The 18,561-nt window shown below is 39.5% G+C and overlaps 1 protein-coding gene across 2 annotated transcripts in view; it reads right to left on the bottom strand.

Moving 5' to 3' along the window:
- Positions 1-2,083: 2,083 nt before the first annotated feature.
- Positions 2,084-18,561, bottom strand: part of LOC135214929 (nuclear receptor coactivator 5-like) — a gene marked incomplete at its 3' end in the record, with an annotated part of 32,389 nt that continues 15,911 nt past the window's right edge. The window contains 5 exon segments of one of the 2 annotated variants that reach the window (XM_064249416.1): positions 2,084-2,283; positions 2,471-2,689; positions 3,043-3,202; positions 3,363-3,473; positions 5,926-6,077. In XM_064249416.1, the coding sequence (XP_064105486.1) occupies positions 2,084-2,283; positions 2,471-2,689; positions 3,043-3,202; positions 3,363-3,473; positions 5,926-6,077 (842 nt within the window). 2 annotated transcript variants of the gene reach the window in all.

The following is an 18,561-nucleotide window of genomic DNA, read 5'->3' as shown; positions in this document are numbered from 1 at the left end:
GGTGCCAAAAGTGCACAAGACAGATGTACATATTTCTTCATAGAACCCCAAAGTCTAAATGTTTGAAAGTAGGTCTGGCTAAACAACTCTACACAGGCTAATATTACATGCAACTAGATTGGAATCAACAACATGAAGTAACACTTAAACTTCTAAGAGGAAGAACAATGATATTTTCATATTCTTATGCATGAAAGCTAATCCCCTTTGCTGACCTAAATTGAGTTAAAAGGAAGCCTTCTATAAATACAGAGACAACGACATATCAACAATAACAATCTGTTTTTCTATTACAATGATTCCTGCAGAGGACTAGTGTATATTCCTAAAATATAACAACTGTAAACAATAAAAATAAAAACTGATTTCACAACACCATTAAAAGTACCAGTACAGTTCCACCACTAATTATTTTCAACAAACTTCCTCTGGACATTATGTGAATTGCTAATACCACTTGAGATTCACGTGATAACAGATTCAAGAGCCATACATATCCCCAAACACTGATAGAATGATTTTGTATTATACAGGATGACTAAATATAACGGATATCAATGAACTATTCTGCTTAGGAATTTTTAATTCCTTGATACTGCAAACTTATCTCTTTCCCATCCAATTCCAGTCATGCTTGCACAAATTCCAATAGTTGATAAACTTCTAAAATGTTACCAATCCTTGAAATTTATAAATTAAAAACAAAATCAACCCAGGTTTATATACAACTTCCATTAATGTCTTCTGCTGATACGTTACCAACACGATGAATCTCCAGCTGAAAAGAAATTCTTTACTTTTAAAAGTAATTTCATTAATAATCTTACGATACAATATTATGGTAAAACATATGTATTATGAATGGCATCAACAGATTAAGATTAATTCATATCTGAGAACATTAAATTTTTATTAAAGAATGTTTACAACCCATGTGAACCCTGCATATTCCACACACACTTAATCTGGTGCTGAACAAAGCTATAAGCAACATATTTGTGACTTTTACACCGTGTGAAGCTAAAGCAACTCCAAGAAGCAGAAGGGCACAACCTTAATCAATACAGAACTTCATACTTCCACTACCTAAAAAAATTCCAAACTACAAGAGAGAAAGTTTGGACTCCATACAGATTTACTGAGGAAGAAAAGTAAAGGCGTCAATAAAGCCTTGTGCCAGAATCTCATCAATGTATTGCAGATATCAATGACTAGCCTCAATGAGTCTTGCCTTAAAAGAATGTTTGAAAAGGCAAGTTAGCGGAGTGCTCAGTGACAACAGAAATTTAAGCAAACAGGTGAAGGCTTAAAATAAAAGTGGTCGCTCTGAGCGGTACAAGCAGAGAATAGTACAAGAAATGGTAATTATGATGATTATGTGCACTGTACTGGCCAACAGAACAAAGATTAGACTTGGAAAGCATTCTCTTCAGAAAAAGAGAAAGCTACAGATCCACCAGGATGGGCGCTTCTTCGGTGGCTTATGAAATGTACCTCCTAAGAGAAAGGCGAGAGGGAGTGGTACAGAGCAAAGCCATGCCAAGCTCCCTCTTCTCCAAGAGCCATCCTTCTACCTCAATCAAGGCTTTCTTTGAAGAGGAGGAAACAACTATTTTGGGAAGCCGAGAAGACTCAACAAATTTATTCCTCATCATAAAGCCAATGCAGGAGAGGTTGAAGGCACTGGGGTGAAAAACGTCGGAAAATTCACCAGAAAATACTAATACTCATGGGTAGCTAAACCTCACTCGGTAACTGAGATGGTGCTTCTTCCCCCAACCTTACAGTTTCATTATAGAAAAGTTTACTTTATGGGCCAGTGACGGATCAAGTATACATGAAATATCAGGGTCCATATATCACATGGGAATGAAGTACACGTATAAAGTGATGATTTCAATATTAAAACAGTCACGCCTTTATCATGAATACTATCATGAAATACATGACACTAAAACTCAATTACTTTCGTTCAATTTACACAATTCTTTTACTGCCTTCTTCCTTTATTTCAGCAAACCAATTATAAATTGTATTATGGACTTCTGAAGAATCTAAGAAATCAGAGTTTTATCCTTCCTACCTTGTGGAGTGCCATGCAAAATATTCAAGGTCAAGGAGCGGTGGCTTTCATTGTCGGAAGTGACAAATATGGCGTATAATGTATTTCTTCTGGAGAGATCAACTAAGACTTGAGAAGGGGGTATGTCAGGTGGTGGAAAAAGGAGATCCACAAGGAGATTGAATGACTTCAACTGTGCCTCAATACTCTCAGCATAATCTCTAATGAAAGGAAAAAGTATATGAAGATCAATACTTGAAAGAATACAAAACACAAGATATCGTCTATGTCAAATACTATAATTACTTACAACAAAAAAAAATTTACTGTATAAATAGCCAGAGCAATCTTCAATATATCTGCCTAACTTCACATTACGTAATGAAAAAAAATAACTACAGTTGGTACCTTTGCATTTTATTTGGCACTACTATCTCCACATCATTAGGCCTGCTGGGGTCCAGTGGATCAAGAGGTTCTTGATAACTGTGGTAATTTCTCGGAGTATGAGTTTCACTCTCAGACGTACGACTACGGTGATAGTCATCATATCTATCATAGTAAGAACGATAATAGTCGTCATACGCATCATATGGGTCACGAGGACGTTCTTCTGGGGCTCCTCGACTGAAAGAATTAAAGATGTGCAAACAATTTGGTTTTAGGATATTCATTATGGTACATTAACACCACATGATTTACGTTGATTTGGTAATATTTTTAACATGTTTCCTTTTTTAAACAATCAAGTTCAAATGATAACTTGCCTAACATATTACCTTGAAATGTTCACTTAATTACCTACTAGAATGCTTATAACTGGCTAATCATAAATGTTCACTTTATTACCTCTTAAAATTCTTGACAGAAACCACCAACCAGTATTTACTAAGATAACTGTAAGGTACGGAAAAAAAAAAGCTAATTAACAAGTTCAAAAGAGAAGCACGCCTGTTATAATAAACAATAAAACATTGTACCTGTAATATTCATAGTAATCATCTACGGCCCTCCCCACAGAAGGAGACCTTCCTCTTTCATTCTCGTAATGGCTCCTCCTCAAACCCACAGAGGGTGGCATAGGTCCTACACCCATACCTCCTGGACCACCACCACCACCAATTTTGGCAGGCTTCACATCTGTTATAAAAGAATGGCACTACTATTATATTATAGATCTATAAAATTCAAGACTATCCATTAGCAACCTCTCATTTCACTACGCTGTTTTCTTCCTCTATGAAACTAATCAATATTTTCAAAAGCTAAAATACATAAATTTTAATCTCAAGCAACTTACCAACTCTCTGGCCATTTATATAGGCTGTTGATCCTGCCCGTAAACAGTTCATGGCCTCTTCTTCTTTTGAAAACTGCACAAATCCAAACTTTGTTCTAGTAATTGACACTCCTGGAATAAACAATAATTCATATTCAAATACCCTTAAAATGAATTTATAAATGAAAATCATAATTAGGATTCTTTAATGGACAAAAAATTAAATGTAAGTGATAGAACCTACAATGAAATGATAAAATGTATGAAATATCATCAACTCGTTATACAGAGGAAATTATATACTTGAAACACTCTTACAAAAACCGAGCAAAAGACAAGAGAGCGAGAGAGAAAGCATTTAAACCTCAGATCTTAAAAACTACTGAGGCTAGAGCGCTGCAAATTGGTATGTTGATCATCCACCTTTCAATCATCAAATATACCAAATTGTAGAGCCCTCTAGCCTCAGTACTTTTTTTTTTTTATGCAAGGTTAAAGTTAGCCATGATCATACATCTGGCACCACTATAGGTACCAAAAACACAGGCCACCAAAGGGACATGGCTGAAAGTTTCATGGGCTGTGGCTAAGAGCTTCATACAGCACTACTCTGTACAGAAAACTTGACTGCGCCAAAGAAACTTGTGGCCATTTTTTACTTATTAAATTATTTTCCCCAGTACCCTGCCAAATTCATTTTGAGATACACATTTACATATGTGTTAAAATCTTCTCTTTGCATGGTATTTTTCTTGTAGTAGATAGCTCATTAAAGAGACTGCTCTTGTTTCTGATTCCTGGTATAAAGCCAATGTACAATGAACAATTTAATTTTTCTCAGCCTTTCCTTCAGTACCTCTCCCAATATTTTCATACTATGCTTCCATATTATCACTTCGCTGTAATTTCTACACATTGCAAAGCATCCTCTTTTGTGTATATGAACAGCTCTTTTCCCACTTTTGGTTCTCCCTTCTTCCATCTAAATTTCATATATTCTTGTAAGCTCGTAGAATGAAATAAAATGGATTATAAATTTAGACCAAAGGCCAAGCACAGGGACCTATGAGGTCATTCAGCACTAAAAGGGAAATTTGAGAGTAGAAAGGTTTGAAGGTATAACAGGAGGAAGATCTTGCAGCACTCATAAAACAACAATTAGGAGAGGGTGGATAGGAAGTTGGAAGAAAAGGAATATGTATGAATGGAGAAGGTACAATACAAGGAATGAAAACCATCAATTTCTTTGTGTTCTTATGTCCATGTGAGGCAAGGCGGATAGGCTCCCGTTCTGTAATTACTTGCTAAGTATATATAAAAATCTCAGATTTTAAAAGTAAACTCTATTGTTCTTAAGTAAACAAAACTGAGGTCCTTTACAATAGGAATTAATTAAGGCGGAGCCTGGACACAGGCTCTGAAATCTTAAAACAAGGCAGTTGATAGTTAACTACTGGTCCGGTCATTGGGAGTTTCTCCCTGCTGAACATAAACATTCCAATTTTCTTTCAGCCGTCAATTTGGATAGACGTGTTCTCACTGCTCTCGCCAGAACTGTTTCCGCGATTTTTTCTTGTTGCTTATTTGCTTGATATATGTGTACGTTGTGTTCTTTGTGTTTGTAGATATATAATGCAAACCCAAGAATTACAATCACTAAAGAATCCTGGCCCAGTTAAGCAGTGCCTGGGGATGCAGGATAAGAAGTGCGGTAAAATCCGTGTTTCCCTTGATGCCCATCTTGCCGAGGGCCATGAGTGTAATCTAGAAGATCGTTGTGTTGTGATTGGTCCATGATGCAGTAGAGGAAGTTTGCTTGGAGGCAAAGGTATCATAGGAAGACTCCTAAATCCGTGGTCGGGTAACACACCCCCACCACTCCTGTCATATAGCTAACCCCTCGTCTTCCTCTCTCTCCTGATAATCGTCCATTGCTTGCTGCTTCCCATTCAGTAGAAGCCTCTGCTTCTGCTTCCTCTCCCAAAACATTTTGCTATCCCAAATTACACATTCATTACAAGTCAATTCTGGGTACAAATCTGACCTCTACAGTTCGTGCATAGAGTATGCAGGTCATAAGAGGATTTCGTTAATCTAATATCGCAGCATTCGCTGCATTAACCAACACTATGTGAACTAGAATTGGTCATGCTGACAAGTCAAAGCAAGTCAACAAAGCCTAGCAGTCCGAATCAGTAAAAAAAAAAAAGAAAAAAAAAGTCAAAATTGGGAAATCGGTCAGTCAAGAAACCTTACAATGCCTAATTTTGCCAAAACTAGCTACCAATTGCTGCAAAATACAACCAAATGAGAAGTAAAAAATTTCCAAAAACTACTGCTGCTAACAACTTGGTGCTATCACCAGCTGGCAAAAATATGAAGCTCTGAGCCAAGCTAGTTCCTCTCTTACCAGGAAGTGGGGGTGTCAGTCACCTAGCTAAAACAAACTGGTGCTACCATGAATTTCCAAAATTCTAGCTGCCGATGAGTGAAACTCATAGCTATGTAATTACTTGGTAAATTGCATAACTAAAAATCTTATTTAATAAAGGTAACAGCATTACTGTATGGTAGAGTAACTCACCGATAACTTTTCCATACTGCGAAAAATATTCTTTCAACTTTTCTCTTGTCATATTAGCACTAATACTTCCAACAAATATACGTGCATTTACTGTGTTAGGGTCATTTGTCAAATCAGACATGCCTTGACGAGGCGAGTAGTCTCTTCCTCCTCTGAAAAAAAGTAAGGTTTTTTCAAAAATTAGTCATTTTCTCCCCTGAAAATGCAGCGAGGCAATGTCATACCAATACTACAGTATACAGTACATTACTTAATGCGTTAGTAATACACATTACATAAATGTATAATCATTCCCTTCCCAAAACATATCAAAGCTAAGGTATCCGTGATATGGCTGAATATTCATTCATCAATTATACACAAGAAATTGTAACACCAAAATGGCATCTCCAAGAACAGCAAACAAAGATAAGGTATTAACTACTACAAGAGTACCTTGAAAAACACTTCAGTCATCCCCTCGTTACACAACAATATCCGAGTAATGCCTGTCTGCCAAGACAGGAGACTCCTCTTGGTAGAGTGAGAAAGGCTGGTTCATGCAACGCAATGCCCAACACTTTGTTCAAGTATTTACTCTGTGCTTGATTATTGGACCAAAGCAGCTGCTAAGAATAAACAAATATTACAATTTTTAAAGTAAATTGTATTTTGCCTGAATAGTATACTAACACGAGGTCTTTTACAATAGGAATATGATTATGGAGAAACTGGAACACGACTGCTAAAACTATAAAGCTGGAAAACAAGGTGGCTGGGCAGTAACTACTGTCTGGTAGGCAGGGAGACCCTCCTGTCTGGATGTAAGCATTCCACTTTGCCTTTCAGCCCAGGTTTGTATAGCTGGGAAAAATGCAACTCACTTTAAAAAAATTGTGATTTGTTCCTACCAATATACAACCCTCGGTCCTTTTCAATAGGAACACTCACTGGTTGGAGGGAATCTGAGTGAGTCTCTTTAACTGACTGGAGTTCAGCATACCAAGACTACTTACTACTCCTGGGTTAAAGAGCAAGGAGGAGGAGTATCCCACCTCTGACAATTTGATCAGAGTATAAGAACTGCATGATCAAGAGTGTGACTTCTGGACCTTTTCGAATGAGAGGAATCATAACTCATGCGAAAATGGCTGGGAAGAATATTAAGAGTCGGAGGCATTAAGGCAAAGATCCAAGAAGGGTTTGCCTAATTGCCAGTCCCCTTCCTCCCCTTGCTAGAGGAAGGAGTGGGATTGCTTCTATGATTCTGATAAGAAAAACAGAAAGGTTGCTCAATGTGTAGACTTACCACATCAGACACCAGTCCATCAAGTGTAAGTTTGAATCCTATACTCAACCCGAAGGAAGAGAAGTAGAATAATGAGGAAGGAGGAGGAGGAGAGGCCAGTCACTCTCAAATCCTTCTCACCTCCAGAACTGCACACCTTGGGCAAGATGCAGCCTGTCCTATTAAAGGAACCAGGTTAAGAAAACACAACTTATTGAGCAGCCACCACAAGTCCAAGAAAAAAGGATTCAAGGACTTGTGGGGAAAGACCCAAAGGTAGAAAGACAAATGTGGTCCTATGAGACCACATCTATCTTCCAGTACAACATACTCTTCTGAATGTGAGAAAAGGATTGAGCCACCAATACCGTGTGCTCTCGGGGAAAAGCGTTACTAATGTCATCGTCGCCAGCTGCAGAGAAACTCCTCCCAATCTTCTCGCAAAACCAGGAGAGAAAGACATGTCTTTAGACAGTTCTCACTTGACGATTCAGTATTAGTGAAAGGTTATCGACAATCACATAGTGGATGTCAAGTCTTCCGAAAGTGCAGCAAACATGCTAGAGGACAAAGTTAATGATTGATATGGATCATCCATTACAAAGTCCAAGGTGCATGGGATCTCGTAAGTGACTAGAAAAACATTAAAAAATAATCATAACAAATATACTACCGTGCACTTAATCAAAGGGCATGTGAATGTGACATGGGTAAATGTTACACCCTTGGCCACTGACCCCAAGACACACACGATGGGGGAAAGCGGCCTGCAAGGCTATCAGAAATCGTGGGTTTGTATACTAATAAATATCACACAGTATACTTGACATATTTGACAGCTTCTGGTGGAGTTAAAAAGAAAGATGAGGGGCAAGAATTTCTTATACACATCATTTTGTAATAACACATATATTACTATTATTATTATTATTATTATTATCAATATTTGAAAATACTAACAACCTTATACATGTACCGTAAAATTCTTTCATCTCAGTATGAGATACAGAGATCGAGAATTGTTCTTACTTAAAAAGTGAAATGGAACGGTTATTTCATTTAAATACTATGACGTACAGGTTTTGAAAATTCAAGTTAAATTATTATTATTACTATTATTTGAAAAATATTAATAAACATAGTACAGTGGTCCCCCCGTATTCACGTTCTCCGGATTCGCGGATTTTTCTTTGGAACTTATCTAGAAATTATTCGCGGACGGACTCGCCCATTCGCGGAATTTGCCGGCGAAAATAATCAATAATTAGTGTATTTTGATGTTTATTTTCATGACTAAATACATTTTTATGATATAAAAATGATTATTTACTAATTTTTCAAATATTAATTTTGATTAAATACGTATTAGTAAGTTTTTAACACGTTTCCTGCGACAGCCATAATGGCTGAATGCTGGTACTGCGACAGTAGTAAAACTGCTCTATCGTCAGTACCAAAGGAGACAACAAGGGGAGAGGTGATCATGCTTGTCTCTCACAAGATAGACTTTGTTGAGGTGAGAAAAAACCGTGGACCCACCAGTGTGTTCCCATCGCATCTGAATGAAGATTTTATTACTGCAGTGCGATGGGACCCACCGGTGGGTCCCACTTGAGTTTTTTTTTTTTTTTTAATTGTAGCTAACCACTGTATCTATGAGACCTGCTATCATGTAATAAATATTTATATATAATTTTTGTATTTGAGGGCTTGGTTAGGTTTTCCTTTTCTGTCTTTTTTTTTTATTTATATGTAATTTATATATTTGAGGGTTTGGTAAGGGTTTCCTTTTCTGTCTTTTTTTTCTTAGGCAGTGAATGACCTAATATGACCCATAGTTTTGAATCTTTTCTAAATTTCTATAAATCAATCAGTAATTTTATATATTGTTTTACCTTAGTATCAAAACTTTACACAGCATATCATCTTTGCAGGTGTTACAATGTTGGCTTCCAACTTTTATGGAAGTAAAAAAAAAATCTGATAGAAATGAAAGCTCCAATTCTGAAGAACTGTCTTCTGAAGAAGACACTTCTTGATGATGAATATATTCATTCAGAAAACAAGAAGCAGTTCATCAAGTGAAGAGTCTCTCCATGATGATTCTGAAAATCAATCACTGAAGAAGAGCAAGAAAATGAGGAAGAAAATGAGAACAAAATTTTGAATTGAAGACACAAGTCCACCAAATGCCGAGTGGATAAAAGTGACTAAGAAAGCTCGACAACATGGATTTACTGGGAAACGAAGAACTTTGTGTAACTGAGCATCCATCGTCTACAGATAACCAAATTTGGCCTATTGATGTTTACAAACAAAATAATTACTGATGATATTATAAATCTAATTGCTCAAGAAACCAATCGATATGCTGAGCAGAAAATTTCTCCGGTTACTGTAACAAGAAGAATCGAAATTACGGCAGTGGGTTCCTACAAATAACGAAGAAATTTAAAAGTTTATTGGACTTATCATTTACATGGGATTGGTTCCATTCCCTGAGATCCAATTATATTGGTCAAAATGCATCCTTTAGTAAGAAAATGGAAATTGTTCCAAAAACAATGAGTAGAGACCGAATTCCTCTTGCTCTTGCAAATGTTACATTTTTGCAACAATGAAGAACCTAATGTGGGAAGAGATTGGAAAATAAGAAAATTACTAGATATGATTTTGGTGCAGTATCAATCAATCTATAAATCAGGATCTGATGTTATAATTGATGTGAGTATGGTGCCTTTCAGAGGCCGTGTCTTTTTCAGACAGTACATCCCTGGGAAAAGAGCCATAAGTATGGATGCAAACTGTTCAAACTTTGGGCACTCCTGATGGATCCACTCTAAACATGGAGTTATATACTGGTGTAGGAGTAGCTACTCCACCTCTAAGTAAGACTGAATCTCTTGCAGTAAGACTCCTTGCAAATCATATGGATATGGGAGTGACTTTGTTTGCAGATAATTACTATATCTCCAGTTTCTTAGGAGAGTATCTTGCTTCAGCGGAAGACTTACCTATGTGGCACAGTAAGAGTCAGTATCTTCCAAAGTCAGTTACAAAAGCAAAACTAAAGAGAGGTGAAATTAAAGCCTTAGAAAATAAGAATGGAGTGAAAGTATTCAATTGGAAAGATAAAAGATATGTTGTGACTCTATCAACAGTTCCAGAACATGATGCTACTCTAATCAACACAGGTAAAGTCACAAGGACTGGTTTACCTATCAAGAAACCTCAAAGTGTGTTAGACTATAATAAGTGCAAGAAAGGAGTTGATTTATCAGATCAAATGTAATCATATATTCCACCTCTGAAGAAGTCAAGAAAATGGTACAGAAAAGTAGCATTAGAATTTATTGCTGTACTTCTATAGTGAATGCTTGGGTACTTTACAATAAGTACTTTGCTGTCAAGAAAAAATCATTACGTGCATTCAAGGAATCTATTGTCTTATACTATACTAGTGGTATCATGAAGGAAAAAAACAAACCAGGAAAATCAAGTATGAATATTTCAGGAAAATCTTCACATTGTCTCAAAGAAGCAGAAGGACAGAAAAGAAAAACAAGGAAACGATGCAGAGGCTGCTACGAAATGTTAGCAGCAAATGAAGGATCCAAAGTGGCAAAATCAAGTCAAGAAAGGTTTCCACATATTGTGACTCATGTGATGGCACTCCATATCTATGTTTATCATGTTTCAATCTCAAACATAACTAGTGATATGATTTTTCATTAGCAAATGGAATTGAAAACTAATTTTCTTATATACTGAATGTCAGACAAATTTTCTTTGCAACTATTTCATAAAACTTTGTTTTCTATTTTTTTTTTTTATAATTCAACCCTTTGATAGCAATACTGATCTACTAAAATAATAATTGCAATTAAAAGTTTAAGTTTTTTTTTTTATAAATAAAAAAAATAATTTTGTTCTACTGGGACCCACCGGTGGGTCACATTGCAGCAATGAGAGAACAGTGTGACCCACTGGTGGGTCCCATCGCTGGAAACGTGTTAATAAGTTTAAATGATATCACATAATAAAACTAATAATTCTCTTCTCTCTCTCTCTCTCTCTCTCTCTCTCTCTCTCTCTCTCTCTCTCTCTCTCTCTCTCTCTCTCTCTCTCTCTCTCCTACAAAGATGTATGTTTTTTTGTATGATAAATAAATGATTTACTATTTTCAAATATTAATATTAATTTATACAGCAATAATATCAATTCATTAAAGAAAATACCATAGTTGAATTAGTAAGATTTTTAGCTTATAAATTTAAAAAATTATGGAAGAATGAAGGAAATCCAGTCTTCTTTTGAGTCTAACTCCAGGTACTAAAACTGTCAGATATACATATCAAGTTAAGTGACAGGAGGGGGAAGGAGCTGTTTTGTTGCTGCCATCAAGTGCTCATGAAATTCCCCAAATCCCCCCCCCCCCCACCCCCCCCCCCCCCCCCCCCCCCCCTCTCTCTCTCTCTCTCTCTCTCTCTCTCTCCCTCTCTCTATCTCTCTCTCTCCCTCTTTCTCTCTCTCATTTACTGAAACTCGAGATTTTTTATAATACTTGTACTATTTGTTTTTAATACTTTCAAATAATAAAATAATAATAAAATAATAATAATAATAACTGTAATTACAAAATTCATATCATGTGATAGTATTTTAATTAAGGTTAACTCTCTCTCTCTTTTGCCACACAAGATAATGTGTCATAGTGGTAACTTCCCTCTCTTTCGCTGGAAGCGTTATAAGTATTTTTTGAGAGAACAGAGAGAGATAAATCAACTCTCTCTCTCTCTCTCTCTCTCTCTCTCTCTCTCTCTCTCTCTCTCTCTCCTCTCTCTCTCTCTCTCTCTCTCTTTTACCGAGATGAAAGAATTTTTATGGTACTGGTATGTAAAATGTTTATTGATAATTTCAGTTATTTATAATAATAATAATAATAATTATAATAAAAACTGTAATTACAAAATTCATAATGGTAGTATTTTAAAGAGATGAAAATGACCTTCCATTTCACTTGTAAGGATAACTTCTCTTTCTACTGAGATGAGAGAATTTTTTATGGTAGATGCACGTGTTTATTTTATTTTCTAATAATAATAATAGAAGTAGTAATAATACGATAACTAATTTCAAATGAAAATTCTTCCCTTCGTCTTTTCCTGTATCAATTTCCCTACCTCAACTCCAGTGACGCTCGGAGCTGGAAAGTAACAATGCCATACAATGGTCAACGAATTTAATGGTGTATGTAATCTCTCTCTCTCTTCACAAGATACTTGTCATAGTGGTAACTCTGTCTCTCTTGGCTGCAAGTGTTATAAGTAGTACGTATCCTTTAAGGCTACTAATGTTTAGGATTACTTTGAAATTATATTAATACAATCTCTAAGAGTAATACAGTAATATGATAATAATTTAAGGTAAATTTGATGCAGGATGTTCGATAAGGTATACATTTGGTGTTTCTATTTCTTCCTTCTTTTATCTCTCTCGCTCTCAGCAAAAGAATTGATAGACAAACATAATTGCACAGTCCTCTCTTTCTCTCTTCTCTGGAGAAATATGAAGTTTTTATGTTAAAACAAAGTTTAATGTATACTTACCTGGCAGGTATATATATAGCTATATTCTCTGTTCCACCTGGCAGAAATTTTCAAACTCGCGGCAAACGCTAGTAAACCTATTAGTAGTTCAGGCAACCACCACCCCGTTACCGTGGCGCTAGCGCTAGGAACCGTTCCCAATTGGGCCAGATTTCTCTGAACCCTGTCTCCTGAGGGGAGGCGGGTGGGAATTAAATTATATATACCTGCCAGGTAAGTATACATTAAACTTTGTTTTAACATAAAAACTTCATTTTAATGTATGACACTTACCTGGCAGGTATATATATAGCTGATTGACACATTTGGAGGTGGGTCAAAGACAGCAACATTATTAGAGTATAAAAATATTATTAAAATATTAAAACTCTAGGTTCCTTACCTGCTAAGGTAGCTGACTTCATAGGTCCTGCCTCTAAGCCTGCTTAAACCTTAGTAGCTCTCAACAAGGAAGTGTCCTGTATGTTGAAGAAGCTAAGACTGGAACTGACAACTGGACGTGACCAATGTGTTGACAGAACCGTACAGCCCTCTTATGCCACGGCATTCAAGCTAGTCATAGATCATTTACCTGAACTACACACACACCATCACCAGATAATACTAACAAGACTGATAAAAGTACCGAACACTTTTCTCAGACGACCAAAAACACAAACACCATCACCTAATAAAATCAACTAGCTTAAAAGAAGGTTATGGGGTAGTAACTCCTTTGCCCAATACTGTACCAGAGGACACGTATGGACCTAGCGTCTGACAATTATCAAAGGTTGTCTGAACCTCTCTAAGATAATGAGACGCAAATATTGAATTAGTTCTCCAATATGTGGATTCAATAATTTCTTTGAGGGCTAAATTCTTTTTAAAAGCTAATGAAGTCGCAACTGCCCTGACTTCATGAGCCTTCACTTTCAAAATACCAAAGCTCTGCTCTTGACACAACATATGAGCTTCTCTAATTAACTCTCTCATGAAGAAGGCTAGAGCGTTCTTCGTCATGGGTCTACTGGGGTCTTTAACTGAACACCACAGAGCATCAGAATTCCCTCTGATATCTCTTGTTCTTTCCATATAAAAACCGCAATGCTCTCACTGGGCAGAGAACTCTTTCTTGCTCGTGACCCACTAACTCAGACAGACCCAAAACTTCAAAGGATCTTGGCCAAGGATTAGCTGGATTCTCATTCTTGGCCAAGAAACCTTCTTGGAATGAACACACTGCGTTGCCATGTCTCCATCCCACCTTCTTCGATATAGCCTGAAGCTCACTAGCTCTTTTAGCGGTTGCCAAAGCTACTAAAACAAGATAGTTTTCTTAGCAACATCTCTCAGAGAGGCTTTCTCTAAAGGCTCGAATTTGCTAGAAGTTAAATACTTCAGGACCACATCGAGGTTCCAAGCAGGTGGCCTGCATTGTGGTTGTTTCCTTCGTACCAAATGACCTAATCAGATCTCTAAGGTCTAAGTTATTCGAGATGTCTAGACCTCTGTGTCTAAAACACTGAGGTTAGCATACTCTTATAACCTTTGATTGTCGAAACTGACAAGCCCAATTCCTTCCTCAAGTATAGAAGGAAATCTGCGATTTGGGTCACAGAGGTACTGGATGAAGACACTTTCCTGTTCTTACACACTTCCGGCAAATTCTCCACTTCGACTGATATACTGTGATTGTTGAATTTCTTCTGGCTCTAGCCACTGCCCATGGCCACTCTCTAGAATATCCCCTCGCTCTTGACAAGACTTTCGATAGCCTGAACGCAGTCAGACCCAGAGCGAGGGTATTCTTAGTGAAACCTGTTCGAAGTGGGGTTGTCTGAGTAATCTACTCTTAGCGAAGAGTCCTTGGCGTATCTATTGTCCATTCCAGTACCTCTGTGAACCAACTTTGGGCGGCCAATACGGGGCTATTAAGGTCATCCTCGTCCCTTGGCTCTCCCTGAACTTCTTCATCACTTTCCCCAGTATCTTGAACGGAGGAAAAGCGTACACATCTAAGTTTGTCCAATCCATCAGGAATGCGTCGACCGCCACTGCTTCCTGGTCTGGAACCGGAGAGCAATAGGTTGGTAACCTTTTTGTTCTGGCTGTCGCAAACAGATCTACTACCGGACGGCCCCACAACTTCCACAGGCTCTGGCAAACCTCCATGTGCAACGTCCACTCCGTCGAGAGAAGTTGTTCTCTTCTGCTCAACAGGTCCGCACTCACATTTTTCTCTCCTTGTATAAACCTGGTGAGTAGCACGACCCTTTTCCTCTTCCGCCCAAAGCAGAACTTCCTTTGCCAGATTGTAAAGGGGAAAAGAATGAGTCCTCCTTGTTTGCGGATGTATGCCAGAGCCGTGGTGTTGTCCGAGTTGATCTGCACTGTCTTGTCTCGAATCAACTCTCTGAAGTGCTTCAAGGCCAAGAAAATTGCCATCAGTTCCTTCCTGTTTATGTGCCAACTTGTTTTCTTTCTTCCTTGCTCCAAAGTCCCGACACCTCTTGAGGGCCTAACTGTCGCTCCCCAACCCGCGTCCGACCGTCGGAAAACCAGACGAGGTCTGGGCTCTTCTGCTGAAGCGACATCCCTCTTGCTAAAACCTGCTGGAGTTAGCCACCACTTTACTTCCTCCTTTACTTCGGCAGGAATTAGAAACTGGAAGGAATCCGGTTGCAATTTTCTTGGCCATGAATCCTTCAGGAAAAACTGTAGAGGTCTCATGTGCAGTCTTCCTAAAGAAATGAACCTCTCTAGCGAAGAGAGTGTGCCCAGTAGACTCATCCACTCTCTTGCTGAGCATCGTCCTTCTTTAGAAAGTCCTGCACCTTCCGAATGCATTGGGCTTGCCTTTCGGGGGACGGAAAAGCCCGAAAAGTCACTGACGATATCTGAATCCCCAAATAAACTATCTGTTGTTGGGGATCCAATTGAGACTTTCCCATGTTTACTACCAGACCTAGGTCTTTTGCTAAGTTCAATGTTTGATTCAAGTCCTCCAGACATTGACTTCTTGATTGGGATCTTATCAACCAGTCGTCCAGATAAAAAGACACTCTGATCCCTCTTAAATGCAACCATCTCGCCACATTGGACATCATCCTCGTGAACACTTGGGGGCTGTGCAAAGGCCGAAGCACAGGGCCTTGAACTGAAAGACCCTGTCCTGAATCACAAAACCTTAAATACTTCCTGCTTCCTGGATGAATCGGAATATGAAAGTATGCGTCTTGTAAGTCCAGGGTCACCATCCAGTCCCCTGGACGTACCGCTGCCAGTACTGAATCGTTCGTCTCCATAGTGAACTTGGTCTTTTCTACGAAAAGATTCAGTTGACTCACGTCCAGAACTGGCCTCCACCTCCCGAAGGACTTTGCAACCAGGAACAACCGGTTGTAAAATCCCGGAGATTCGTGATCCAGAACAGGCTCTATGGCTCCTTTCTCTAGCATGGAAGCTACTTGCTCCCACAGAGCCGCTTTCTTCACTAAATCGTTGTAATTTGCCCCGAGGGCTCTCGGAGATGTTGCGAGAGGAGGTCTCTTCAAGAAAGGAATCTTGTACCCTTCCCGAGCTACGTTGACAGCCCAGGGATCTGCCTTCATGTTCTGCCAAACTTCCCAAAAACCTTGAAGTCTGGCTCCCACTGTCGTCTGGAGGACTGAAATCTCATTCTTTAGAGGTGGTCTTGGCTCCTCTTTTAGTGGGTACTCTCTTACCCCTAAAGGCGGGTCGAGCGAATGTTCTGCCTCGAAAGGGCTGTTGCGAAGGCCTAGTATCCTTTGAAGTTTTCTTAACCAACTTGGATGGTAAGAACTTCCTAACTGAAGACGAGAGAAGATCTTGAGTGGCCTTCTGAGAAAGGGAGAGAGCTATATCCCTAATCACCTCTGAAGGAAACAGCTGTTTCGAAAGGGGAGAGAACAGCAACTCCGATTTCTGAGAGTTAGAAACTCCTTTTGAAGCGAAAGAACACAACAGCGATCTCTTCTTTAGTACTCCTGCTGTGAACAAAGAAGCCAGTTCATTCGTTCCGTCTCTCAGAGCCTTGTCCATGCAGGACATAATGCTCTTAGCTGTTTCTATATCCTGCGAATCCTCTTCTTCTAGGGAGTTCGCCAGTGCTCCCAAAGACCAATCCAGGAAATTGAAGACGTTCGAAAGTCCTAAAAATCCCTTTACAAAGATGGTCAAACTCTGAAGACGTCCACCAGACCTTAGCAGACTGTAACGCCTGTCTGCGTGAGCTGTCTACTATACTGGAGAAGTCCCCCTGGGAAGAGGCAGGTACTCCCAGGCCTAGACTTTCTCCAGTAGCGTACCATTACTCCCTGACTTCGATGCTAACTTAGCTGGAGGAAAAACAAAAGAGTATTTTCCCGCTTCTTTCTTATCCTTCATCCAGTCATTCACACGTTGAAGGGCCTTCTTCGCCGAAATTGACAGAGTCATCTTAAGGAAAGAGGACTTCTTTGTAGTCCTAGTCTTGGAAAATTGTGATAAGGGAGATAACGGAGCTGTCGGTTTGAATTCCCCTTCAAAAACAGAAAGAAGACGTGAAGTCAGAACCTTATAATCTGAAGAAGGTTCCGTATTCTTTTCCTCAACTAATTCCAATTCCTCTTCTGCTGAAGAAATGTCTTGTAAATCATTGTCGTGTTGACGCTTCGCTGAGGAATAAACGTCCTGCCGCCTGCGTCCTGCGGCTAACGAGGGAATCGGCGTCCTGCCGCCTCTCGATGTCCTGCCGCCTGCGTCCTGCGTCCATCGTAGACACGCCTGCGTCTTGCGTCCACAATTGATCCCGAGTCCTGACGTTTGCGTCCTGCTTCTTCCGAAACCATTTTCTCCTTCCTGCGTCCTGCGTCCTGAATAACCAAGCGATCGCCTGTCCTCGTAGCGCCAGTGCGCCCTGAGTCCTCGGCGAACGCGTCCTTGTCTTCCCTCTTAGAAGACTTAACGGGAAGGAAATCGTCCTTCCGCCTCGAAGATGCCTGCCCAGGCGCATCCCAAGACTTCACAAGAACTGCCAGCTTGGACTGCATTTCCCTTAAGAAACCCTTCGTACTATCTTCCTGAATGGTAGAGGACGAAGGAGGAAGATTACGAGCGGGACTGCGACGTAACGGAGAGCGATCTTGTACTCTACCCGACGGAGAAAGACGAGGGGAAGATACACAAGAAGATGGAGGAGAGTCTCTCATCGAAATCCAAGGACGAGAAGGACGTATAGCGCCAGTGCGCCCTGAGTCCTCTTTAGCACGAAAAATCCTTTTCCTCTTGATCGGAACTGCGTCCCCCGTCTTCCGAGGAGGACAAACCCCTCAGGACTACTCCAAGCCTCACGATCTTGAGCATGTCTCTCGAGAGCCGTTGACGTCCTGAAAGTCCTCTTGAGGGGGCGAGACACAACTGCATACCGACTTTCCCGCTCGGAAGTCGAACCATCCGAGGACGCACACTTCCCAGTTACGCCTTTCCTGCGGCGAACTGCAACAGCCTGGGAACTTGCAACAGGACTGTTCGAAGGGACTGACCGCAAACAAAACCTCTCTCGCCTCCCTTCGACTGTCGACATGCCTTCTCCCTTGGGTCTGGAGCTTGACAGAGGTCTAGGTCTAGGAGCACGAGAGAGACGATCAGACGCCCCCTCCACTACACTTTCACTGACATCAAAAGCACTAACTTTATCCGTAAGTCGCTGTATCTGGTCGCCCATGGACGCAAGGGCAGCAAACACCTTCACAATATGTGTATCGTTCGCCTCCTCCG

The sequence above is a fragment of the Macrobrachium nipponense genome, chromosome 46 (assembly GCF_015104395.2).
Source record: "Macrobrachium nipponense isolate FS-2020 chromosome 46, ASM1510439v2, whole genome shotgun sequence".
Lineage (NCBI taxonomy): Eukaryota > Metazoa > Arthropoda > Malacostraca > Decapoda > Palaemonidae > Macrobrachium > Macrobrachium nipponense.
This window is presented reverse-complemented; position numbering and strand designations above follow the sequence as displayed.